Raw genomic sequence first — 20,139 nt, forward strand, 5'->3', positions numbered from 1 at the left:
AAAATTGCAATGCTATTCTCTCCTCTATTTAACCTTTATACTTGGAGTAAATTTGACTCATGAAATAGACAATATTAAGTAAATACAAAGTTTATGAAGGCGAGGTTAGAAATAAAAATGCAAGCAGGTTTTTGACAAAAATGCGAATGTATTTCTATAAAAATAAAATAAGACACATATTCTGTTTTTCCTAAAAATAATGATAATCAAATGTAAGTATACAGGCCGTTGAAAGCAAGCCAGTCAAGTCTGTCAGTTGTACATAAATAAGATTAAAGTTATTTGAAGTGCAAAAGATAATTTCAGTTCAGTAAGTGAAAATAAGTTGATAATTAATTTGAAAAATTTCTTGTATATATGGAATTTTCACTACCTTAGACTTCTCTAGGATAATTAAATGTAAAAAGACATCATGTGTAAAAATGATCAATTTAATTTCCAAACTCCCAAAACTTACCAAAAATGAGGAGGGAACATTAACTTTGAAATACTCTTAGACCTTAAAAAAATAAACAAATACAAATAAGTCAATAATTAACCTCTTAGTAAGAAAATTTGCTTAAGAATGTTGTAAGTAGAGAAATAAGCATCTCAATCTTTTGACTTTATATATACTTAGAGCAAAAACAAAATGTGAAGTAGAGCATGTATGAAATAGATGTGCACAAGGGAAATGATAGAACATTTTTTATCATTTTTGTTCCAAATTCAATTATATTATTGAATTTAATCCCAGCTTTTGTAAGCCTTAATTACTTTATCTAAATGAGAATTCTCAACAAACTAATTAAATCAGAATTCATGCAATAGATCCACCCCCGCTCCCCAACACTCAGATTCCTCTACACAGAAAACCAGAACAATTATATCAGAATCTCTGGGTAGGCACAGGCATTGGGATTTGCAAGGGAATATTTCTCCAGGAGATTCTATTGTATAGGTAAGCATTAAGGATCACTTAACTAAACTGTTTTTTGTTTGTTTGTTTGTTTGTTTGTTTTTTAACTCATTTACTGTACATTTAAACTTTCATTCTACATCACATACACATCTTAAATGAAACAAGAAAGTCAGTAAATTTGGACTTACACTAATGGGCTTATGAACTGGGAAAAATGGCTGAGTCACAGGGTAGATCTGGTGGGTGGGGTCAAGTAAAAGTTCTTGATTGGCCAAAAAGGCTGCAGCAGGCACATCTCTCTGAGGGTAGGGCACCACTTGCTGAGGCATGGGCTGGACTTTGGGCTGAGAAACAGACCACAGGGGCTGAGGAGGAAGTGCAAGAGTCTGAGGAGGGAGCGCAAGAGTTTGAGGAACAGGCTGAGGGACCTGGTGCATCAAGGGCTGGAACAGAGGCAGAGGAAGATGAAGATTTTCAAGAGCAGTGTGTTTCAGGAGTTGAGGGTGAAAAACGGGCATCATTGGAGGTTTAAGGACGGGCATCACTTTGTTCTTAGTATAGACAGTGTCTTTAGCTTTAGAGACTTCCATTATTTCAGGCTGAGGGACAGGTAGCACCACAGCAGGCTGAGCAAAAGGCAGAATGTTTTGTGGAAAGAAAGGGTAGGGGATAGGCTCAACGAATGGATAGATTAAAGGCTGTGGCTGGAAAGAGGACTGGATTTTATCCTGGTGTTCATCCTGGAAAGAAGCAAAAAGAATCGTTGAAGTCCTTGATTCAGTTTTAATTGCCATTCATAATGAACTGATTTCTCTCTTTTAGACAGTGATAAGAGAGTAAAAAGAGAGGAAGAAAATTTTTCACTTATTTTGATTGAGAAATTATCTTGAGTCATATGAAGAAAAATGAATAATATGTGTTTAAAAGACTTTAATCCACTCATTTTATGAGTAATTACACAGGCCAAAGTGAAATCAATGTTTGGATATTTCAGAAATTTTTTTTTTAACCTTTTCCCGAATTGCCTGGATAACTGTAGCTGCACACTTTGGTCTTCAGAGAGCATTTACTTCGCAACACAATTGTGCCAACAATAGACCAAATTCTTTTCATATAGTGAAAAGAGATTGATTTTAAAAGACTTAGAGGGACAATTTCAAGGTTTATTTTTGTTCTGGTTTGGTTTAATGAAAAAGAAAATCAGTCTTAATTTGTGGCTAATCTCAGGAAGTAGTTTAACAGGGGCCAAATTCTTGCATTTCTTCCCTTGGGAGAAAATAGTTTTCTTGAGTCTTTCAAGAGACATCGACATTTTTACTTAAATTTGATTTTAAAAATAATTTATGTGAGTGCCAAACAATTCACTGATACACAAAGCAACTGAAAATTATAACTAGGTAAATATATCACGATAAATGTTAATGAAATCCAAGATTTTGTGTTTTCCTTAAGGGAATAAAGGCAATATGGCACTAATTCTACATAGACTGTTTTTACCAACTGTATACACCCTTTCATTACCATACCCACCTTGAGATTAAGAGGATCATAGTTAGTAACCCGGAAATATTCCCACTAATGTGCACTTACTGAAAACAGATATACCATTAGTAATATGATCATGTAGTTAGTCTATATTCTAGAAATTGTGGTTTCAAAATGCATGCATATCATAGAAAACATACTGACTTTATCAATGTTTAATTTTTTACATTAAACATTACGGGTATATGACATTTATTTTATTATCATTTTTTAGAATCAACATATCCATTATAAATATTTTTGTATGTATTATATTTTACAATAAGTTTAGAAATAAACTTATCAGGAACAAATCACCTCTCTTTGCTGCTGTTCCTCATGGTGAACATCCTCAACTTTCTGCTAAAAATAAATCATATATAAAGATATGTTACCATCTGTAAAACTTAAACAGGGAATTTTGAAAATATGTACATTTTAAATGTGAAATTTACCTTGTATTGTGTAATAGATTCCTACAGAAAAATATAAAATAAAATCAGGTTTAGTTTTAGTAATTCTTACTTTGTAACGTAAATCAGGAAATAAAGGCATAATTGTTTGATAAAAGTAATAATTTTGTATAGTCATTAAAGCTTATGTGTTACACTGTTCTATATAAGCTTGTTATGTAAAAGAAAATCAGATGAATGCAGTCAAGTTGGTCAGTGTACAAAAAAAAAAATTAATAGATGCTAATTTCTCTCTACTACCATGCTCATTCCCTGACAACAAATGATCTCTAAAACTCGATCTGATTTTTTAAAAAAGAAAATACTCATTGAAAATAGATTACAATAACAATTGATACATTATGTTAATCATTTTTCGTTCACTTCAAATTAATCATAAGAACTAAACACTTCCTTTAAGGATCATATACTTTGTGGAGAGACCATTTGTTGATTTATCATTTACATATCATGTGATCACACACCCAGGAAGCGTGGTGTAAGAACAAAGAGCTACCTGACTCTCTCCAATAGATTTAGGTCTACCCTGTGCTACTTCTTATGAAGTGACTATTGTAATTATAAAATGTGTCCTTTTGCATTTCTGCCTGCCTACTACTTTGCACGCTCTTAACTACCACTGGCATCTCTATTATTTCAGTTTCTACCACAGTTCTTATTCAATGTCTAACCCATAGAAGGCTGTCAATAAATACTTAAGGTGAATGAGTTCAGAGTAAAGAGAGTTCAAGACACAAAACATTAAAAAAACAAAAAGGAAGCCAAATGACACAATTTCAAGTATCAAGCCAATTCAGAAAGTTCTACATTGTTGTATTATCCAGACATTTATTGTCCTTAAACATATATAAAGAAAATATAGACCAGAACTTATATGTCATTAACATAGCTGCATTAGCTTAACTGCCATGATGTAATGTCATAGAAAGATAGCACAGGATTTTACTGTCCTAAAATTGAGTACAATATTTTCTTACCTCACTGCTTGAAAGGTTTTCCACAGTCTGTGAAAAAAAAAAAAAAAAAAAAAAAAAAAAAAAAAAAAAAAATGACGACCTGCTAAGTCTTCTAGATCATTAGAGAATTTTACTACTATGGTTCATAAATCTTCTCTGAAAAAATAAATCTTACTTCAGAGGATGCATTGGGTACTTCCTTCTGAAAAGATTTTTAAAAGTTTAGTTTCTATAGCTAGCTCATTGTTAAACATATATCCTACTTAATTTTCACGTCATTTATGCAGAGCTATCTCTTTCAAAAATTTGATAAATAAAAAACGTTATACAGCTTTTGAGGCTTGAAAGGTAATGGCTTTAATGTTTTTATTATTTAGTAATTCCTATTAATATATTTTATCTTACATTTATTAAAGACAGTTTTTGATGAGTAACAGAAAAATAGTCACTTCAATATGTTTTACATATTTTTCATTATACTACCATAAATATATTTATGATCATGATTATGATTATGTCCGTACTTTATCCTATCAATGTCTCTGTATAGACGAACACAAGACTTGATCCAGTGTCTTAGGGTACAAGATACATATATATTTTTATCACTGGGATAATATATTTATCTAGATTGAGCATATGTGCAATTGTATTTATGCAATATTACATTTTATTGCCAACTTATCATTTGTTGTATTACTTAGCGATCTGTTTGCTTTTTCTTTAGTGACTAGCAGCACATTGGTATAGGAAGCATTTGGAGCCCTATGGGAAAGTGTTGACACAGTGGGTAAATATAAATGATTTTCGTAGAAGCCAAGATAATTCTCATGAAATTCTTCATTATTTATACAGTAAAAAATTTTGGTAATGTTATTCTCCACAATCGGCATATAGCCCACTGTTTCTTGATTGTTTAGGAACTTTTTCTTGTGCACATACCTCGCTTGCAAGAGCAAGAGCCACCAGGCAGGTGAGAATGAGGATCTTCATGGCTACTAAGTTCTGTGAATGGAGAAAAAAATGGAATGGTGATAGATTGGTCAATTGGATATATTTTCTTATTTAGGTAAGGTTACTTTTTCTTCAAAAAAGAGATAATGTATAGCAAAAATGTCTGCATTTTAGAAAACAAATAGAATAAATAATAAATAGAAGTTATATGACTAAGGTCAAAATCTATATGGCTTGCTGCTCTCATTTATCAAATTCCAAACTTCATGACCAGCTATTCAGATTTTTCAGCTAACAACTCTAACCTCACTTTTAAAAAGTCCCTTTTACAGTATTGAATTTTTAAAAAGGCATAAAGAAGTTATAAATACATATGGAAAGATGTATTCATTATTTTAAAATTTTTCTTTAGAATATATTCTTGTCAGACACTGTCTAGGAAACTGGACTGCAGGAATGAACAAAATAAAGTCTCAGCCCTCATGGAGCCTCAATTCTACTGGAAGAGACTGATCAAGAAAATGTGTACAGAAAAGTCACATCTTATTTTTATCTTTTTTTCAGCAAATGGTTATCATGAATATTTAGTTTGATTATTTCTCCTCATTTCCAATAAGACTAAGATTTTCGTTTTAACATTTTCCTTATTTGTGTCACTATCCAGAGATTTTGTTGGACTATGAAGTTTGATTCTGCTCCATTCATACCCTCTGTGCAGTCTTCTTCCCTACATAGCTAATAATGTCTGTTCTTTCTCCTTTATGCCACATGACTTTAGAGATTATACATTAGGCTTCTTTTCTCTGTATTAAAATATACACACAGGTTTCCTGATGATCTACCAAGAGGTCAGAGCCTCTTGCACATTGCCAAGCTTGGGACTACCTCTTCTTGTAAAATATATGCTAACATTTTGGCCCAAAATATAGCAAATTGTCTCCTTATTATGTTTTCTTACTTTTTTTATAATTAAATCAAAATAATGTTTGTGCCACAATATGACTTGACACTCAATCTTCATTCTCAGATTTTTGGAACTCAATTTTTAAACTAAAAATACTTCATGAAAAATGTCTCTAATTTATTTGAAAAATGTTCTTTTTAATATTTGAAGGTTGAACATAATTCTGTCTATTATGGAAAATGAATATTTTTTCTAGATTTTTATGAATGTTATATAATTCTTTATTAATTTTATTTGCCTGAGATCTCTGTAAGTTTCCAAATTTTTTATCTCACGGTTCAGAAAAAGAATACAGCACTCTATTATATATCATCACACACTGGGAAGATCCCACAGCATTTTCTATATTTTCTAAGTGGCATTTTATATACAATTTTTAAGCCAGAGCTTCATTATCTACTGGTATTCTCTAAGCTACTTTTTCTTTTATATCATCTGTTATCTTTGTTTATGGTTTTCAAGTTTTCTCTACCCCATTAAGAATTTTCTTACAAAGTAAACCACTTTGATTTCTTACAAAGTAAACCACGTCTTTTTAACTTAATTCTGTATTTCTGTCTCATTTTAATATTGTTTTGAAATATTATAAACTAGATGATAAACTGGGAAGTTTGAAGCTCTAGACAAGTTTGATGAGTAAACTCTTCTAAGAACATTGTTAATAAACATTTAAAGTAGTAAATGTCCCCAAACCATTTCCTCCATTTGTTGACTCAGTATGCTACCACTATAAACTACCTGTTGGACAAAGTTTTTCCAGTAATTACTTATCTACCCGTACTATAATTTAAGCATATTTCTATTTATGATTGTGATATGCTAAATCAAATTGGAAAAATAATTCAAAAATTGAATCTCCTCTTAATATTAACTATTAACTGGCCTCAAACTAAATATATATATGTATAAAATTAGTTATAACATTTTCTTAAACTCATGAAAGCTATATGTCCTTGCAATTTTTTTTTTTTACCAAATTATTCTGGACACTTCTACCTTTTTAGCCAATGTGTTGAAAATCATTTTAGTACTACCTTAAATGTTAGTTACAAACACTATTTTAAGCCACTGTGTTCTTTCTATAGCTCAAGCTACTTTGAAATAAATGGTTAGGAGAAGATCAAGAAATTTGAATCTACAATTCTTACCTTTTCCCCAAGATTGCAGAGAAGTGAAGGTAGTACTGGATGGATTATGGTCTACCAGCTTCTGTGGCTGTTTATATACTGTATTTGATGACATGCTAATTTTGTGGTTTGAAATCAGATCAATAGTGAGCTTTAATTCCAAGAAGTCCATATGATTAGAAAATGATTTCTGCCTATAATATGTCCCCAGAAATTCTGGGGATCATTGTAACAAGAAAGCATTTCACAAGTTGATAAAGGAAACCTGTCCAGCAAATGCAATTGTTCAATAACAAAAGACAATGACTGGAGGACAGTGACACTCTGGCTCTCTCTCTGTAATAACTTAATAATTAAGTTATTACAAACATAATTAGGTCTCTTTAGGGTCTAGTGGGGCCTTGCTATTTCAGCTGTGGGAAAATCATATATGATTTTAGAGATACTGAGTGCTTCACAACGGCCACAGTTTTATGTGACCCTGAGCAGTTGTTAGCGCTTTATGCTGAAATGAAGAAACTAACAAGATAACAAGTCCATGACGGTAGCTTAGTTATGTAAAGTAAACTGTTTTTCTCCCAGGGACACTTGATTTGGAAAAAGATAATTATTTAGTTCAAGCAAGTGTTTTATATGCAAGAGTAACAAACTTTCCTCTGTGATGGAGCAACTTGAAGAAAGGATCTGAATGGCTAGTACAGGCAAAATCCTCAGTAAATCTGTAATAAAAATTTTGCAAAGTGTCATGGAGTTTTATTTACCCTTTAAATTGATTACTTCTTTTCATGTCAAGCATAATCATCATAATATTAATAATAGTTATTTTTTGATTAGTTCTAACCCTTTGCCAAGCACTAAGCACGGATATTATCTTGCATAATCTTCACAAGAACATATTGAGATATTTATACCGAGAAAATAGAGATGCCAAGAGGTTAAGTAACGTGCTCAAAACCATACTGTTAATGGCAAAGATATCAACTGGGCCCAGGTCTGTCTGACTACATGTGATTCTGCTTGATCGCATATGAGTCTCAGAGCCCATGTTTTAACTTCCTGATAATTTTTTATAAAATTTCTCTAACAATGTAGTGTTTGGTTGAAATATGCAGAGTTTAATTATGCCTGAATTGGAAAAGTAGTGTCGCTGTGCTGAAAGTGTCAGGGGAGCTAGCCATTAAGAAGCTGCTCTTTTAGTTGAGCCTTAGAGAATGAGTAGAATTTTGAGAGATGATTAAATGGGCATAGCTGTTTTGGTTGAAGGAAATGCAGGCACCTGAAAGAACAATATACCAAGTTTGCAGATAGTCAGAGGGCATACAGTACAAGTTACAATTGCAGAGGTTTGATAGAATCAGATCATGGATGACTAGGAATGTCAGGCATGCAATGTGACATAAATCACTGAAAACAAATATATTAGCGATTTGAAAGAGAAAAGAATTGCAAAATTCTTGGATTTTATGACTTTTTGACAATAAGTCAGGCAACCTAGTCAAGGAAGTTGCTATATGATGTTATTCTAGTAGCCTAAGACAAACATTATGACGATCTCAAGTAGAGAAATGGTCCTGGGTGTCTTAGGCAATAGGGAAGCGCACGTCTCATTAAAACATAAGAAATGTGAAAAATTGTGGAAATGAATTAATACACTATGCCTGAGTGACTGAAAAGTTAACCATGTTATAAATCAAGACATGAAACCAAGTTAAAATTAGAAAGGAAATACTGAGTAAAATCTTGTTCATGGTAAATTTGAAGGTGTCCAGAAGATGTTTTAAAGTAAATGTGATACTCAATAATCATGACTATAATTTTTAAAGACAATTTCTCCCCTCAAAGGGGTAAGTGAACATCTCTAGAGAAAGAGTATCAAGTAGAAAAAGAAATTGTATCAAAAAATTCAAGTATTCCTTCTTTAGCAGGGGCTGGTAGATCAAAACAAAATAGGAAAATACAGTATCAAGAAGAAGAGAGTACAGAATCCACCTCTTCTTGATACCCTGCATTGCTAGAGGAAGCAAGTGAGGTCAACAGTGTAAATGCCACACAGACTATTGAGATACACTCCATATGGTTAAGAAGTAAGTAAGTTGTGAGGAATTAAAAGCAACAAATGTGTATTGGTCTTCTGAGAAATTTAGAAGAGAAAATAAGGAGAACTATAAGATTGTGACTATGTGTACAGGCACAATCAGAAGCACCAGAAGGTATTTTTAGCATAGGGAAGTCTTGTAGCTTACAAGAAAGAGACCAAGAGAGAATTAAAACATACCAAAGAAGTGGGAATAAATTAGTGGAACAAGTTCCTGCAGAGTCATGGTTAAAGGAATAATAACTATTAAAAGTGCAACAGTTTTCCTAAGAAAACAAAAAGGACGAAGATGAGCAGATATAATACATGGTTGAGATGTAATGTAGAGAACTTGAAGTTAAAGGTCTTAATTTTCTAATGAGGTGAAGGGGGCATTCTCAATTGAAATTGAAAGAAGTGTTTACACATAGTTGAATCTTTGAGTGAACTAGCCAGATACAGAGGACAAATATTACACAATGTTATTCATAGGTGAAATCTTGTTTTTAAAGTTGAATGTATAGAAACAAAGAGTAGAATGATAGATGTCAGGGGTTCAGACTAGGAGATAGACAGGGAGATGTAGGTCAAAAGAAGCAAAGCTGAAGTTCAGTAGGATGAATAAGTGTGGACATCTAATGTACAATGTCAGCATTAAAATCATTAATATTTTATTGTATAATAAAAATTTGCTGAAAGTAGATTTTAGGTATTCTTAACACAAGATAAAAAGAGTAACATATGTGAGGTGATGGACGTAGTAATTTTCTTGACTATAGTAATAATTTCACTGTATGTATATATATATATATATATATATATATATATCTCAAAACATCATGTTGTACATCTTATATATATGCAATTTTGGAAGAGCATAAATTTTTGGTTAATGTGAAGATAAAAATGAATAACAAATTCACAAGAAATAATTATGACTTATATGAGATTAGATACCAATTTTTGTATTTTTTTATCTAAGTGGCAAGATGGTTGAGATGTAGAATCAATAGGTTGAGAGAATTGTTATGGTGGAATTGAGATTAATAGTGTTTGCACTAAAAATGGCAAGCCATGAGGTATCAGTTAAGCAAGGGTACTAAAGAAAGAGTGGGCTTGAATGACTAGAGATGGCAAAAAAGCAACGACCTAGCCTAATGAGAGAGCAATTTTGAGAAGTACAGAAATAGAGATTTTTTCAGATGGGCATTTCAGCATCAGAAGAAAGAGAATTTCCAGATGATGACTAGATCCAAGGAATATCCATGCATTCAGAATGCTGAAAATAGGTGGACATAAAGGTGTTAGGGGAAAATGTATTTCATATTAAATATCTATGTTTCCATGTGTTCCCTAAATAGTCCAGAATGAAATGATAAATAAAAGGTACATTTGACCAGAAGGAGCTCAAAACATTCATGAGAAAACAGATATAAAATATACTTGTTACAATATATAAGGAATGTGTTAATAAAGCTGTGAGAAAGCGCAGTTGGCAGAAGGAGAATACGTCATTCATTTTAATTGATTCATGGAAGAGGAAAATAGAATCTCCATGAGGCCCTGAGTCCTGAGCAGAGTCTTAAAGCTGGGTAAAGCAGTTAATCTGAGGAGGAAATAGAATTCTAGCTAAAAGTAGTGAAAAGCTATAGACTTGGATATGCGAATCAAGTAACTAGAACTAAATCAAGTAGTACACCTGGATAATGAAGTGCAAGGAAGGGAGTGGATGAAGATTTGAACAGAAAAAGTGAAAGAGATCAAATAATGATGGACAAAGCACGCTTTGCTCTTAAAGAATGTGAATTTTATTATGTAGATGGAGAAATTTATTGAAGGGTTTAAGATGGACAGTAACATTTAGAGAATGGCTATTTTTAAAGAACAAATGATACCGTCAAACATTTATTTAAATGAGACAGCTTTGAGCACATGTTCTTTGTTTTGTTTTTGTTTTTTTGTTTGTTTGCTTTTCTAGTAGGTAAATGTTGACTGCTAATGTTTATGAAAGTACAGAAAATGGAGGCAAGAAAGGATACTGAAGCCCAGAAAACAGCAGAGTCTTGGTCAAAGTACAAAAGTAAAGCCCGAGGTAGGCTACAAAATACTTGAGTTATGCCCATTTCCAAAATCAGTCTGCAAATTTCCTTGCCTCTTTAGTGATTGCTAGTCATAAGTGTTTGGCTGACTGTGTTAGATACTACTCATTCTTATAATTTTTATTTTTTCCATTCACTGCCTAGGACAGATATATTCAGAACTTAAGCCCAAATATATGCCCTTCTAATGAAATAAGTAGACTATAGGCCTAAATATTTTTCTTTATAATACACTTTGCATTAATAACATGTTAGATTTATGAGTGATGGGAATACTCCTGATAGTAAGATGTATTTTATATGTCTCAGAAACCCATGTCAATGTCTACTACACATTTTAATTGTTCAGCTGATATTTACTTTATGTTCATACTGAGCCAGGAAGAAGCCAGGAAAAGAAATGATGAAATTACTCCCGTGTCCTAACTCCAACCAGGAAAGGCCCTAGTTACTCAGTGTGCCTTTGTAGTTTAGCTCTGAGTTGCCAAGACCACAAGCAACAAAGATTTCTGAGAAAATAATACAAAAACAAGCATGCTTTATCCATTCTATATATCATTTGTATTTTGTTAGCAAAATGCTTTATACATTGTGCAATAAATACAGAATATCCTTGGAATGCTCATTAATTTTAGGCACATTAATTATTGTAATTACAGACTTGATTAGTCCAGAAAAGTAGGCAAATCCATGGTCAAGGAAAGCACTAGAGTAAGAGGCTTGCCTGAGGAAAAATTGAAAAGCCAGAGATTTAAGATAAAGTCAGGTGCTAAGAGCCAGGTAAGCATCAGAACACAATGACAAATAAGAAGCAAAATGCCATGTGGGGCAACCCAGGCTTTCACAACGAGCAGTTTAAGAATTGTCATTTTCAGAGGTAAAATTGTAATTGCACCCATTGAAACTTTATAAGACATGCCTGGATGAGAAGCAGGATATATTCCATGCAAAGGTTTCTGGTACTATTTGTCAGTAACAGAATTTCTTCGGCTGGTGATGTTTTCTATATTGGGTGATAAATATGAGACACACAAGCATGAGATGTGGGCAAAGCATAAAGGTAATAACTGAAGCCATGTAAATCAAGCCTTGAAGAAAGCAAGCAGTTATAAAGGCAAGATAAAGAGTAAAATAAAGGGGCATCAAATATTCAAGGACTAAGAACTGGAAGAGAACCTGCATATTATCTATGTAACATTCAAGGATATTCTAGAGAAAGATTTGCTCAAGATTTTACCTCTAATTTCGAGATAGAGTTGGTACTACAAACCTCTTTCTTCTAGTATTGGGAATATCGTTTAGAAAATTCATAAAATGTAGAAGAAAAAAGAAAAGTAAAATAAATAAATCATGTGGATATATATAATGATTCAAACTTATGAAAAATATGATGTGTAATTATCAAATTCTTATATAAAGAGAAATAGATCATGTAGCATTTCTTATACAGATAATTTTAATTCCTTCAATGAGATCATTTGAATATAATAAACTGACATCTTCTCTGAAATATGGCTACTATAATTACTTAATAAAGATAATCAAGAATCATGGAGTAAGAAACATGATCTTAGACAACACGTACATGAAGCAGGTATCACGAAAGCATAAAGTCTATAGCCCTGATTTATAGGACACACTCTCAATTGATAGTAACTGCTTTTATTTTACATATAATCATAAAATTTTATTCATGCTCAGGATGCATTTATGAAGTATATACTATACTTTCAACCATAGTTTCTTAACCTTGGCACTATTGACATTTTGGGCAGGATAATTCTTTATTTACATTTATTGAAATATTTGCTTCATTGTGGTGGTCTGTAAGTGAGCCTGCAATGTCTGTAAGGTATGTCTGTAAATTTTTCCTTGGTTTTTATTTATTTATTTTACTTCTTTCTTTCCATCTTTTGTTTCAGGTTCAAGGAGTACATGCATAAGTTTGTTATGTGGGCAAATTGTATGTTGTGGGAGATTGGTATAGATAATTTGGTCACCACAATAATCAACATAATACCCAATAGGTAGTTTTTCAATCCTCACTCTCCTCACATGTTCTCTCCTCAAGTAAGCCGTAATGTCTATTTTTCCATTCTTTGTGTCCATGTGTTGCTGACATTTAGCTCCCACTTAAAAGTGAGAACAAGTAGTATTTGGTTTTCTGTCCCTGCAGTAATCTGCTCAGGATAGCTTCCAATTCCATCCATATTGTTCTTAATGACATGATATTGTTCCTCTTTATAGCTGCATAGTATTAATATTGTTTGGTGTATATGCACAATATTTTCTTTATCCAGTCCACCACGGATGGGCTTCCAGGTTGATTCCATGTCTTTCTATTATTAATATTGCTGCAATAAACATATATGTGTATGTATCTTTATGATAGAATGATTTGTATTCCTTTGGGAATATAGCCAATAATTGGACTACTGGGTTAAATATAAATATATTTAATATGCCTACATATGGATTCATTGTAAGTTTTGGAGATCTGTGGATCTCTCTCTCTACCAGTTATCACACCATCCTGATTACTATAGCTGTAATGTAAACATTAACATTGGAAAAAGTGATTTATCTTGTATTTTCTTCTTTCTCTAACTTGCTTTAGCTACTTTAGGGCCTTTCTTTTTGCATCTTAAATTTAGAATAAGTGTGTCTATGTCTTTAAAAAAAGGAAAATTGTTTAAACTGGATTTTACAGATAGGTCTTGAAGGTATAGGAGCAGAAGGGGCAACTGAGAAGTCAGTTTTGAGGCCATGATAGTATTTTAGAAAGAGATTATGATGATGAGTCAATTTAAACTATTAATGGTGAACCTACCGAGCAGTGGAGAAATTCAACATAATTTCCTAGGTTGAAATTTCTATACTCATTGATAAATGGGTATAAAAGCTGTATTAATTTCCTGGTGCTGCTGTAATGAAGTATCATAAGCCAAATGACTTAAAACAACCGAAATGGGGAATGCTGGGAAGATGGCCGCCTAAGAACAGCTCAGGACTTCAACTCCCAGTGAAAGTGCAGAGGGTGAGTGGACGCCACATTTCCAGACGAATTTTTATTGCCCACAGACCAGGAGATACCCAGGCAGAGGTGTCGCCAGCACCGCTGTTCCGGCCAGTGCGGCTGTTTTGGCCCCCATGGGGCTGATTTGGCCCACGCGGCTGCTTTGACCATGCCCTGTTGCAGCGGTTCTCCATACAAAAGCCACTGGTCTGGGAGCCCTCTTAGCTGGCAAGCCCTGAGATGGCAGAGTTGCCCATTCATCTGAAATAGCGAGCCAGGCCAGGAGAGTCCTAGGCAAAAAATCCGCCAGAAGGCTTGGTGCCGTTGTTTGAGCCAACTCAGTGAGTCACAGCACAGGAGATCCCGGAGCCTTTTCAACAAGCGACTGGAACGTTGGGTTGTTCAACTTAAAAAATTAAAAAAAAAAAAGACTCTGAGTCAGGGAGCCAGGTGATCAGGCTCGGTTGGTCCCACCCCCTCACCCCCAACAACAACAATGACAACTAAAACAGTAATTGAAAATGCTCTGTGTTGAGCATTTCACAGCAAGCACAGCTGAACCTGGAATGGTCCAGTTCTGTGGAGGAGGGGCATCCACCATTACTGAGACTTTCCACCAATACGGAGGCAGGCCGCCATTGCTGAGGCAACCTGCCACAACAGAGAGTCCACCATATCAGAGGCTGGGCCACCGTTGCTGAGGCAGTTCTAACTATGCCCATATTAACAGGACTGCAGGGAAGAGCACAGGGCAGCTGGGCGGAGCCCACAGCAGCTCAGCAAAGCCTCTGCAGGCAGACAGTGGCCAGGTGGGCTGCTAGCTGGGTGGGGCAGACCTGAAAGAAAAAACAAAAAAGGCAGTAGCACAACAGAAACTCATAAAGCCCCAAATCCCTGGGACAGAGCACTTGGGAACAAAAAGCGGTTTATGAGTTCAGCTGCAGCAGACCTAAACGTACCTGCCCAGCAGCTCTGAATGAACAACGGAGCTCACAGCTCAGGATTTAAGCCCCAAAAGAAGATAGACTGTCTCCTCAAGTAGCTCCCTGACCCCCATAGATCCAAAGAGGCACCTCATAAAGGAGAGAAAGGACTGACAGTTGGTGAGCATCCTTCTGGGACAAAGATAGTGGAAGAGGAAACTGGTAGCAACGCTTACTGTTCTGCAGCTGCTGCAGGTGATCCCCAGGCAAGCAGGGTCCGGAGAGGGCCTCAGCAGTCCTACAGCAGAGGGGCCAAATTGTTAGAAGGAAAGCTTAAAAAAAAAAAAAAGAAGTAACTTCAGCATCCACGAACTAGAAGCTCACTCAGAGACCAAATCTGAAAGACAGTAACTACAAAGACAACAGGTGGATAAACCCACAAAAATGGGAAGAAATCAGCACAAAAAGGATGAAAACTCCCGAAACCAGAACACCTCTCCTCCTAAAAGGGATCACAACTCCTCACCAGCAAGGGAACCAGACCAGATGGAGAAGGAGTGTGATGAAATGACAGAAAGAGACTTCAGAAGGTGGATAGTAAGAAACTACAGTGAGCTAAAAGAACATGTTCTAACCCAATGCAAAGAAACTAGGAACCTTGAGAAAAGATTGGACGAAATGCTAATGAGAATGGAAAACATAGAGAGGAATATAAGTGAAATGATGGATCTGAAAAACACAACAGGAGAACTTCACGAAGCATGCACAAGTTTCAACAGCTAAATTGACCAAGCAGAAGAAAGGATATCAGAGGTCGAAGATCAACGCAGTGAAATAAAAAGAGAAGGTAAGAACAGAGAAAAAAGTGCAAAAAGGAATGAACAAAATCTTCAAGAAATGTGGGACTATGTGAAAAGACCAAATCTACCTTTGATAGGTGTACCTGAATGTGATGAAGAGAATGAATCCAAGCTGGAAAATACTCTTCAAGATCAACACAATCAAGAATCTGCATCAAATAACCAACAAAACAGCCAGGGAGCATCAAAATGACAGTATCAAATTCACACATAACAATTCTATCCCTAAATGTAAATGGACTAAATGCTCCAATCAAAAGACACAGACTGGCAAATTGGATAAAAAGCCAAAACCCATCAGTGTGCTGTATCCAGGAAACCCATCTTACATGCAAGGATACACAAAGGCTCAAAATAAAGGGATGGAGGAAGATCTACCAAGTAAATGGAGAGCAAAAAAAAAAGCAGGAGTTGCAATTCTCATCTCTGATAAAATAGACTTTAAAGCAACAAAGATCAAAAGAGACAAAGAAGGACATTACACAATGGTAAAAGGATCACTGCAACAAGAAGAGCTAATGATCCTAAATATATATGCACCCAATATAGGAGCACCCAGATACATAAGGCAAGTTCTTCATATGGAACCAAAAGAGAGCCCGCATAGCCAAGTCAATTCTAAGCAAAAAGAACAAAGTAGGGGGTATCACACTACCGGACTTCAAACTATACTACAAGGCTACAGTAATCAAAACAGCATGGTACTGGTACCAAAACAGAGATATAGACCAATGAAACAGACAGAGGCCTCAGAGGAAATACAACATATCTACAACCATCCAATATTCGACAAACCTGACAAAAACAAGCAATGGGGAAAGGATTCCCTGTTTAATAAATGGTGTTGGAAAAACTGGCTAACCATGTGCAGAAAGCAGAAACAGGACCCCTTCCTGACACCTTACACCAAAATTAACTCTAGATGGATTAAAGACTTAAACATCAGACCTAACACCATAAAAACCATAGAAGAAAATCTAGGCAAAACCATTCAGGACGTAGGCATAGGCAAGGACTTCATGACCAAAATGCCGAAAGCAATGGCAACAAAAGCCAAAATAGACAAATGGGACCTAATCAAACTCCACAGCTTCTGCACGGCAAAAGAAACAGTCAGTGAAGTGAATCGGCAACCAACAGAATGGGAAAAAAATTTTGCAGTCTACCCATCTGACAAGGGGCTGATATCCAGAATTTACAAAGAACTAAAACAGATCTAAAAGAAAAAAACAAACAAGCCCAATCAAAAATGGGCAAAGGATATGAACAGACACTTTACAAAAGAAGACATACAGGAGGCCAACAAACATATGAAAAAATGCTCATCATCACTGAACATTAGAGAAATGCAAATCAAAACCACATTGAGATACCATCTCACACCAGTTAGAATGGTGATCATTAAAAAATCTGGAGACAACTGATGCTGGAGAGGATGTGGAGAAACAGGAACACATTTACACTGCTGGTGTGAGTATAAATTAATTCAACCATTGTGGAAGACAGTGTGGCGATTCCTCAAAGACCTAAAAACAGAAATCCCATTTGACCCAGCAATCCCATTACTGGGTATATATCCAAAGGATTATAAATCATTCTACTATAAGGACACATGCACACAAATGTTCATTGCAGCACTGTTTACAATAGCAAAGACCTGGAACCAACCCAAATGCCCATCAATGATAGACTGGATAGGGAAAATGTGGCACATATACACCATGGAATATTATGCAGCCATCAAAAACAATGAGTTCCTGATGAACCTGGAAACCATCATTCTCAGCAAACTGACCCAAAGGCAGGAAATCAAACACCGCATGTTCTCACTCATAGGTGGGTGTTGAACAATGAGAACACATGAACACAGGGAGGGGAGCACCACACACTGTGGTCCCTTGGGGGGAAATGGGGGCGGGACAGCAGGGTGGGGAGGTGGGAAGAGAAAGCATGGGGAGAAATGACAGATACAGGTTAGGGGAAGGAAGCCAGCAAACCACACTGCCATGTGTGTACCTATGCAACAATCTTGCATGTTCTTCACATGTACCCAAAAACCAAAAATGCAATAATAAATTAATAAATAAATAAAAAGTAAAAAAAAAAAACGAAATTTGTTTTCTCATAGTTTTGGAGGCTCGAAGTTCAAAATAAAGTGTTACTAGGTACCTGATCTCTGAATAACTTCTGGTGCTTTAACTTATGGTGCTGCCAGAAATCTTGGGTATTTATTGGCTTATAGATGCATCACTACAATCTCTGCTCTGTCATCACATGACATTCTCTCCTATGTTTCTGTCTGTGTCTCTTCTTGTAACAGTAACAGTCTTATTGGCTTAAGGGTCCATATTACTCCATTATGACCTCATCTTAACTAATTGTATCTGAAATGGACCTACTTCCAAATAATGAGCTTCCAGAAAGACATGACATTTTGAGGGGCACTGTCCAACCCAAAACAAGGATGAAAGAAGAAATCAATGGTGACTTTAAAGTTTTCATTTTTGATGACAGAGGAGTGTGGAGCTATGTACTGATGTGGCGAAGACTGAGTAAAGATCACATTGGGGACTGGATTCAGATTATGAGCTAGGCTAGGCCATGCCAGGTATCAGATTTTTAGATAGATACTTAGATGTGGAGATCAAGATTGCAGTTGAGTGCATGAATTTTGAGTTCACAACAGAAATAAGTTTGGAGATATAGATTTGGAAGTCGTTAGCATAAGAATATACTTAAAGCCAGGGATCTTAACAGGATCAGCCAGGGTAAGGCTAACCCCTAGAGTACTCCAACCTTTAAGGATTTGGAAAAGGATAAAATACAAGAAGGGAGACTGAGAAGTGGTTAGTGAGATAAAGAAGAAACCAAGGGTTCAACACCAGTCTATGAGTGTGAACATGCGATGTTGGATTTTCCATTCTGGATGTTGAACAATGAGAACACAGGGACCAGGGAGGGGAGCATCACACATTGGGGTCTGTTGTGGGGGCTGAGGGATGGACAGCAGTGGGGGGAGGTCAGGGAGGGATAACATGGGGAGAAATGCCACATGTGGGTGACAGGGGGCTATGGAGGCGGCAAACCACACTGCCATGTGTGTACCTAACACAGCAATCCTGCATGATCTGCACATGTATCCCAGAACCTAAAGTACATTAAAAAAAAGAAAAGAAAAAGAAAAAGAAAGAAAGAAACCAAAGGTTTATTAGGTTAAGGATTTTACATGAAGAAATAAATGATATTTCAAGGAAATAAAGATGATAAATTCTACCAAATAACACTGAGAGACTGGGTAAAATGAACGCAAATCAGCAATGTAAAATTATTGATAGCCTTGAAATGAAGTGGTTTCAGTGGGAGACAAATTTTTGATTGGAGTGGGTTAATAATAAAATAAGATATGAGATATGGAAACAGTACTATGGATATTTTTGTATGATTATTGATATAAAGTTATCTAAATAATTGAGAGAGGGTTGGAGGTACACTGTTAAGGATGCAATTTTGTTCTTTAATGATGGAAGATATTATAGCATAAGCAGGTCTTCCATGATGCTTATGTTATAATAAGGCCAAGGAAACACTGGAAATATAAGAAAGATAGGATAATTGATAGACATGAGTCACTGCATAAACTCAAGAAGATATAATTGAATGTACAAGTGGAGGAGTCGGTGTAGAAAGTGACATAATCACAATAAACAATCATTTCACAGTTAGAATTAATGGCTGTCAGAGTTTCACATGCCCACTTTCTGGCTAACACCACATTACCCAGTTCATTTTGATTTGTTAGAATGCTTTGGTGCTCTGGTGCAAGCAATGTCAGCAATGTGGAGCAATAGAGATCATCTATCATGTATTATACAGTACACTAATCATGTTTCTAATATGTGATCAAGACTTCAGTAAAATTCTTTGCACTGACCATTTTATCCACCTGGAATTAAAGCTCTTACAGCATCACATAACCACCCTCTGACAAGTTATGTTTCAGACTTCACATTTAAAACATTTTTCCCAGGGTCACCACAAAATTTAAGGCCTATATACAATAAACAAAGTAAATAATCAGATCTTAACTTCTGTCCTAGAATTGTTCTGTTAAGTTCTAGTCTGTAAGCACTTTTAGTTCAATAATCGTCATCTTCATCAGAGTCCATCACCTTTCTTCTGTTGAATTTCACTGTTATTGTCTTTTCTGTTTGCTGGCTTACTTTTTTAAGGATTTCTATTAAACCTTGTTCTGATACCTTCTCACTTAT

General features: G+C 35.2%; 1 protein-coding gene across 1 annotated transcript; it reads right to left on the reverse strand.

Moving 5' to 3' along the window:
- Positions 1–1,029: 1,029 nt before the first annotated feature.
- Positions 1,030–4,847, reverse strand: LOC101034542 (beta-casein). The gene is made up of 5 exons (XM_039468032.2): positions 4,797–4,847; positions 3,876–3,902; positions 2,881–2,901; positions 2,744–2,788; positions 1,030–1,641 (listed from the first exon to the last, which is right to left on the reverse strand). The coding sequence occupies exons 1-5, from the start codon at positions 4,845–4,847 to the stop codon at positions 1,030–1,032; spliced, it is 756 nt and encodes a 251-aa protein (XP_039323966.2).
- Between the last annotated feature and the right edge of the window lie 15,292 nt (positions 4,848–20,139).

This window comes from Saimiri boliviensis, chromosome 3, assembly GCF_048565385.1.
Source record: "Saimiri boliviensis isolate mSaiBol1 chromosome 3, mSaiBol1.pri, whole genome shotgun sequence".
Taxonomy (NCBI): Eukaryota; Metazoa; Chordata; class Mammalia; order Primates; family Cebidae; genus Saimiri; species Saimiri boliviensis.

Bases quoted from the DNA above. Each gene is read 5' to 3' on its own strand.
- LOC101034542 (XM_039468032.2), bottom strand. From the start codon at position 4,847: ATGAAGATCCTCATTCTCACCTGCCTGGTGGCTCTTGCTCTTGCAAGC. The intron at 2,902-3,875 runs GTAAGAAAATAT...ATTTTTCTGTAG, and splicing joins AAAACCTTTCAAGCAGTGAG to GAATCTATTACACAATACAA. The intron at 2,789-2,880 runs GTAAATTTCACA...ATTTATTTTTAG, and splicing joins AATCTATTACACAATACAAG to CAGAAAGTTGAGGATGTTCA.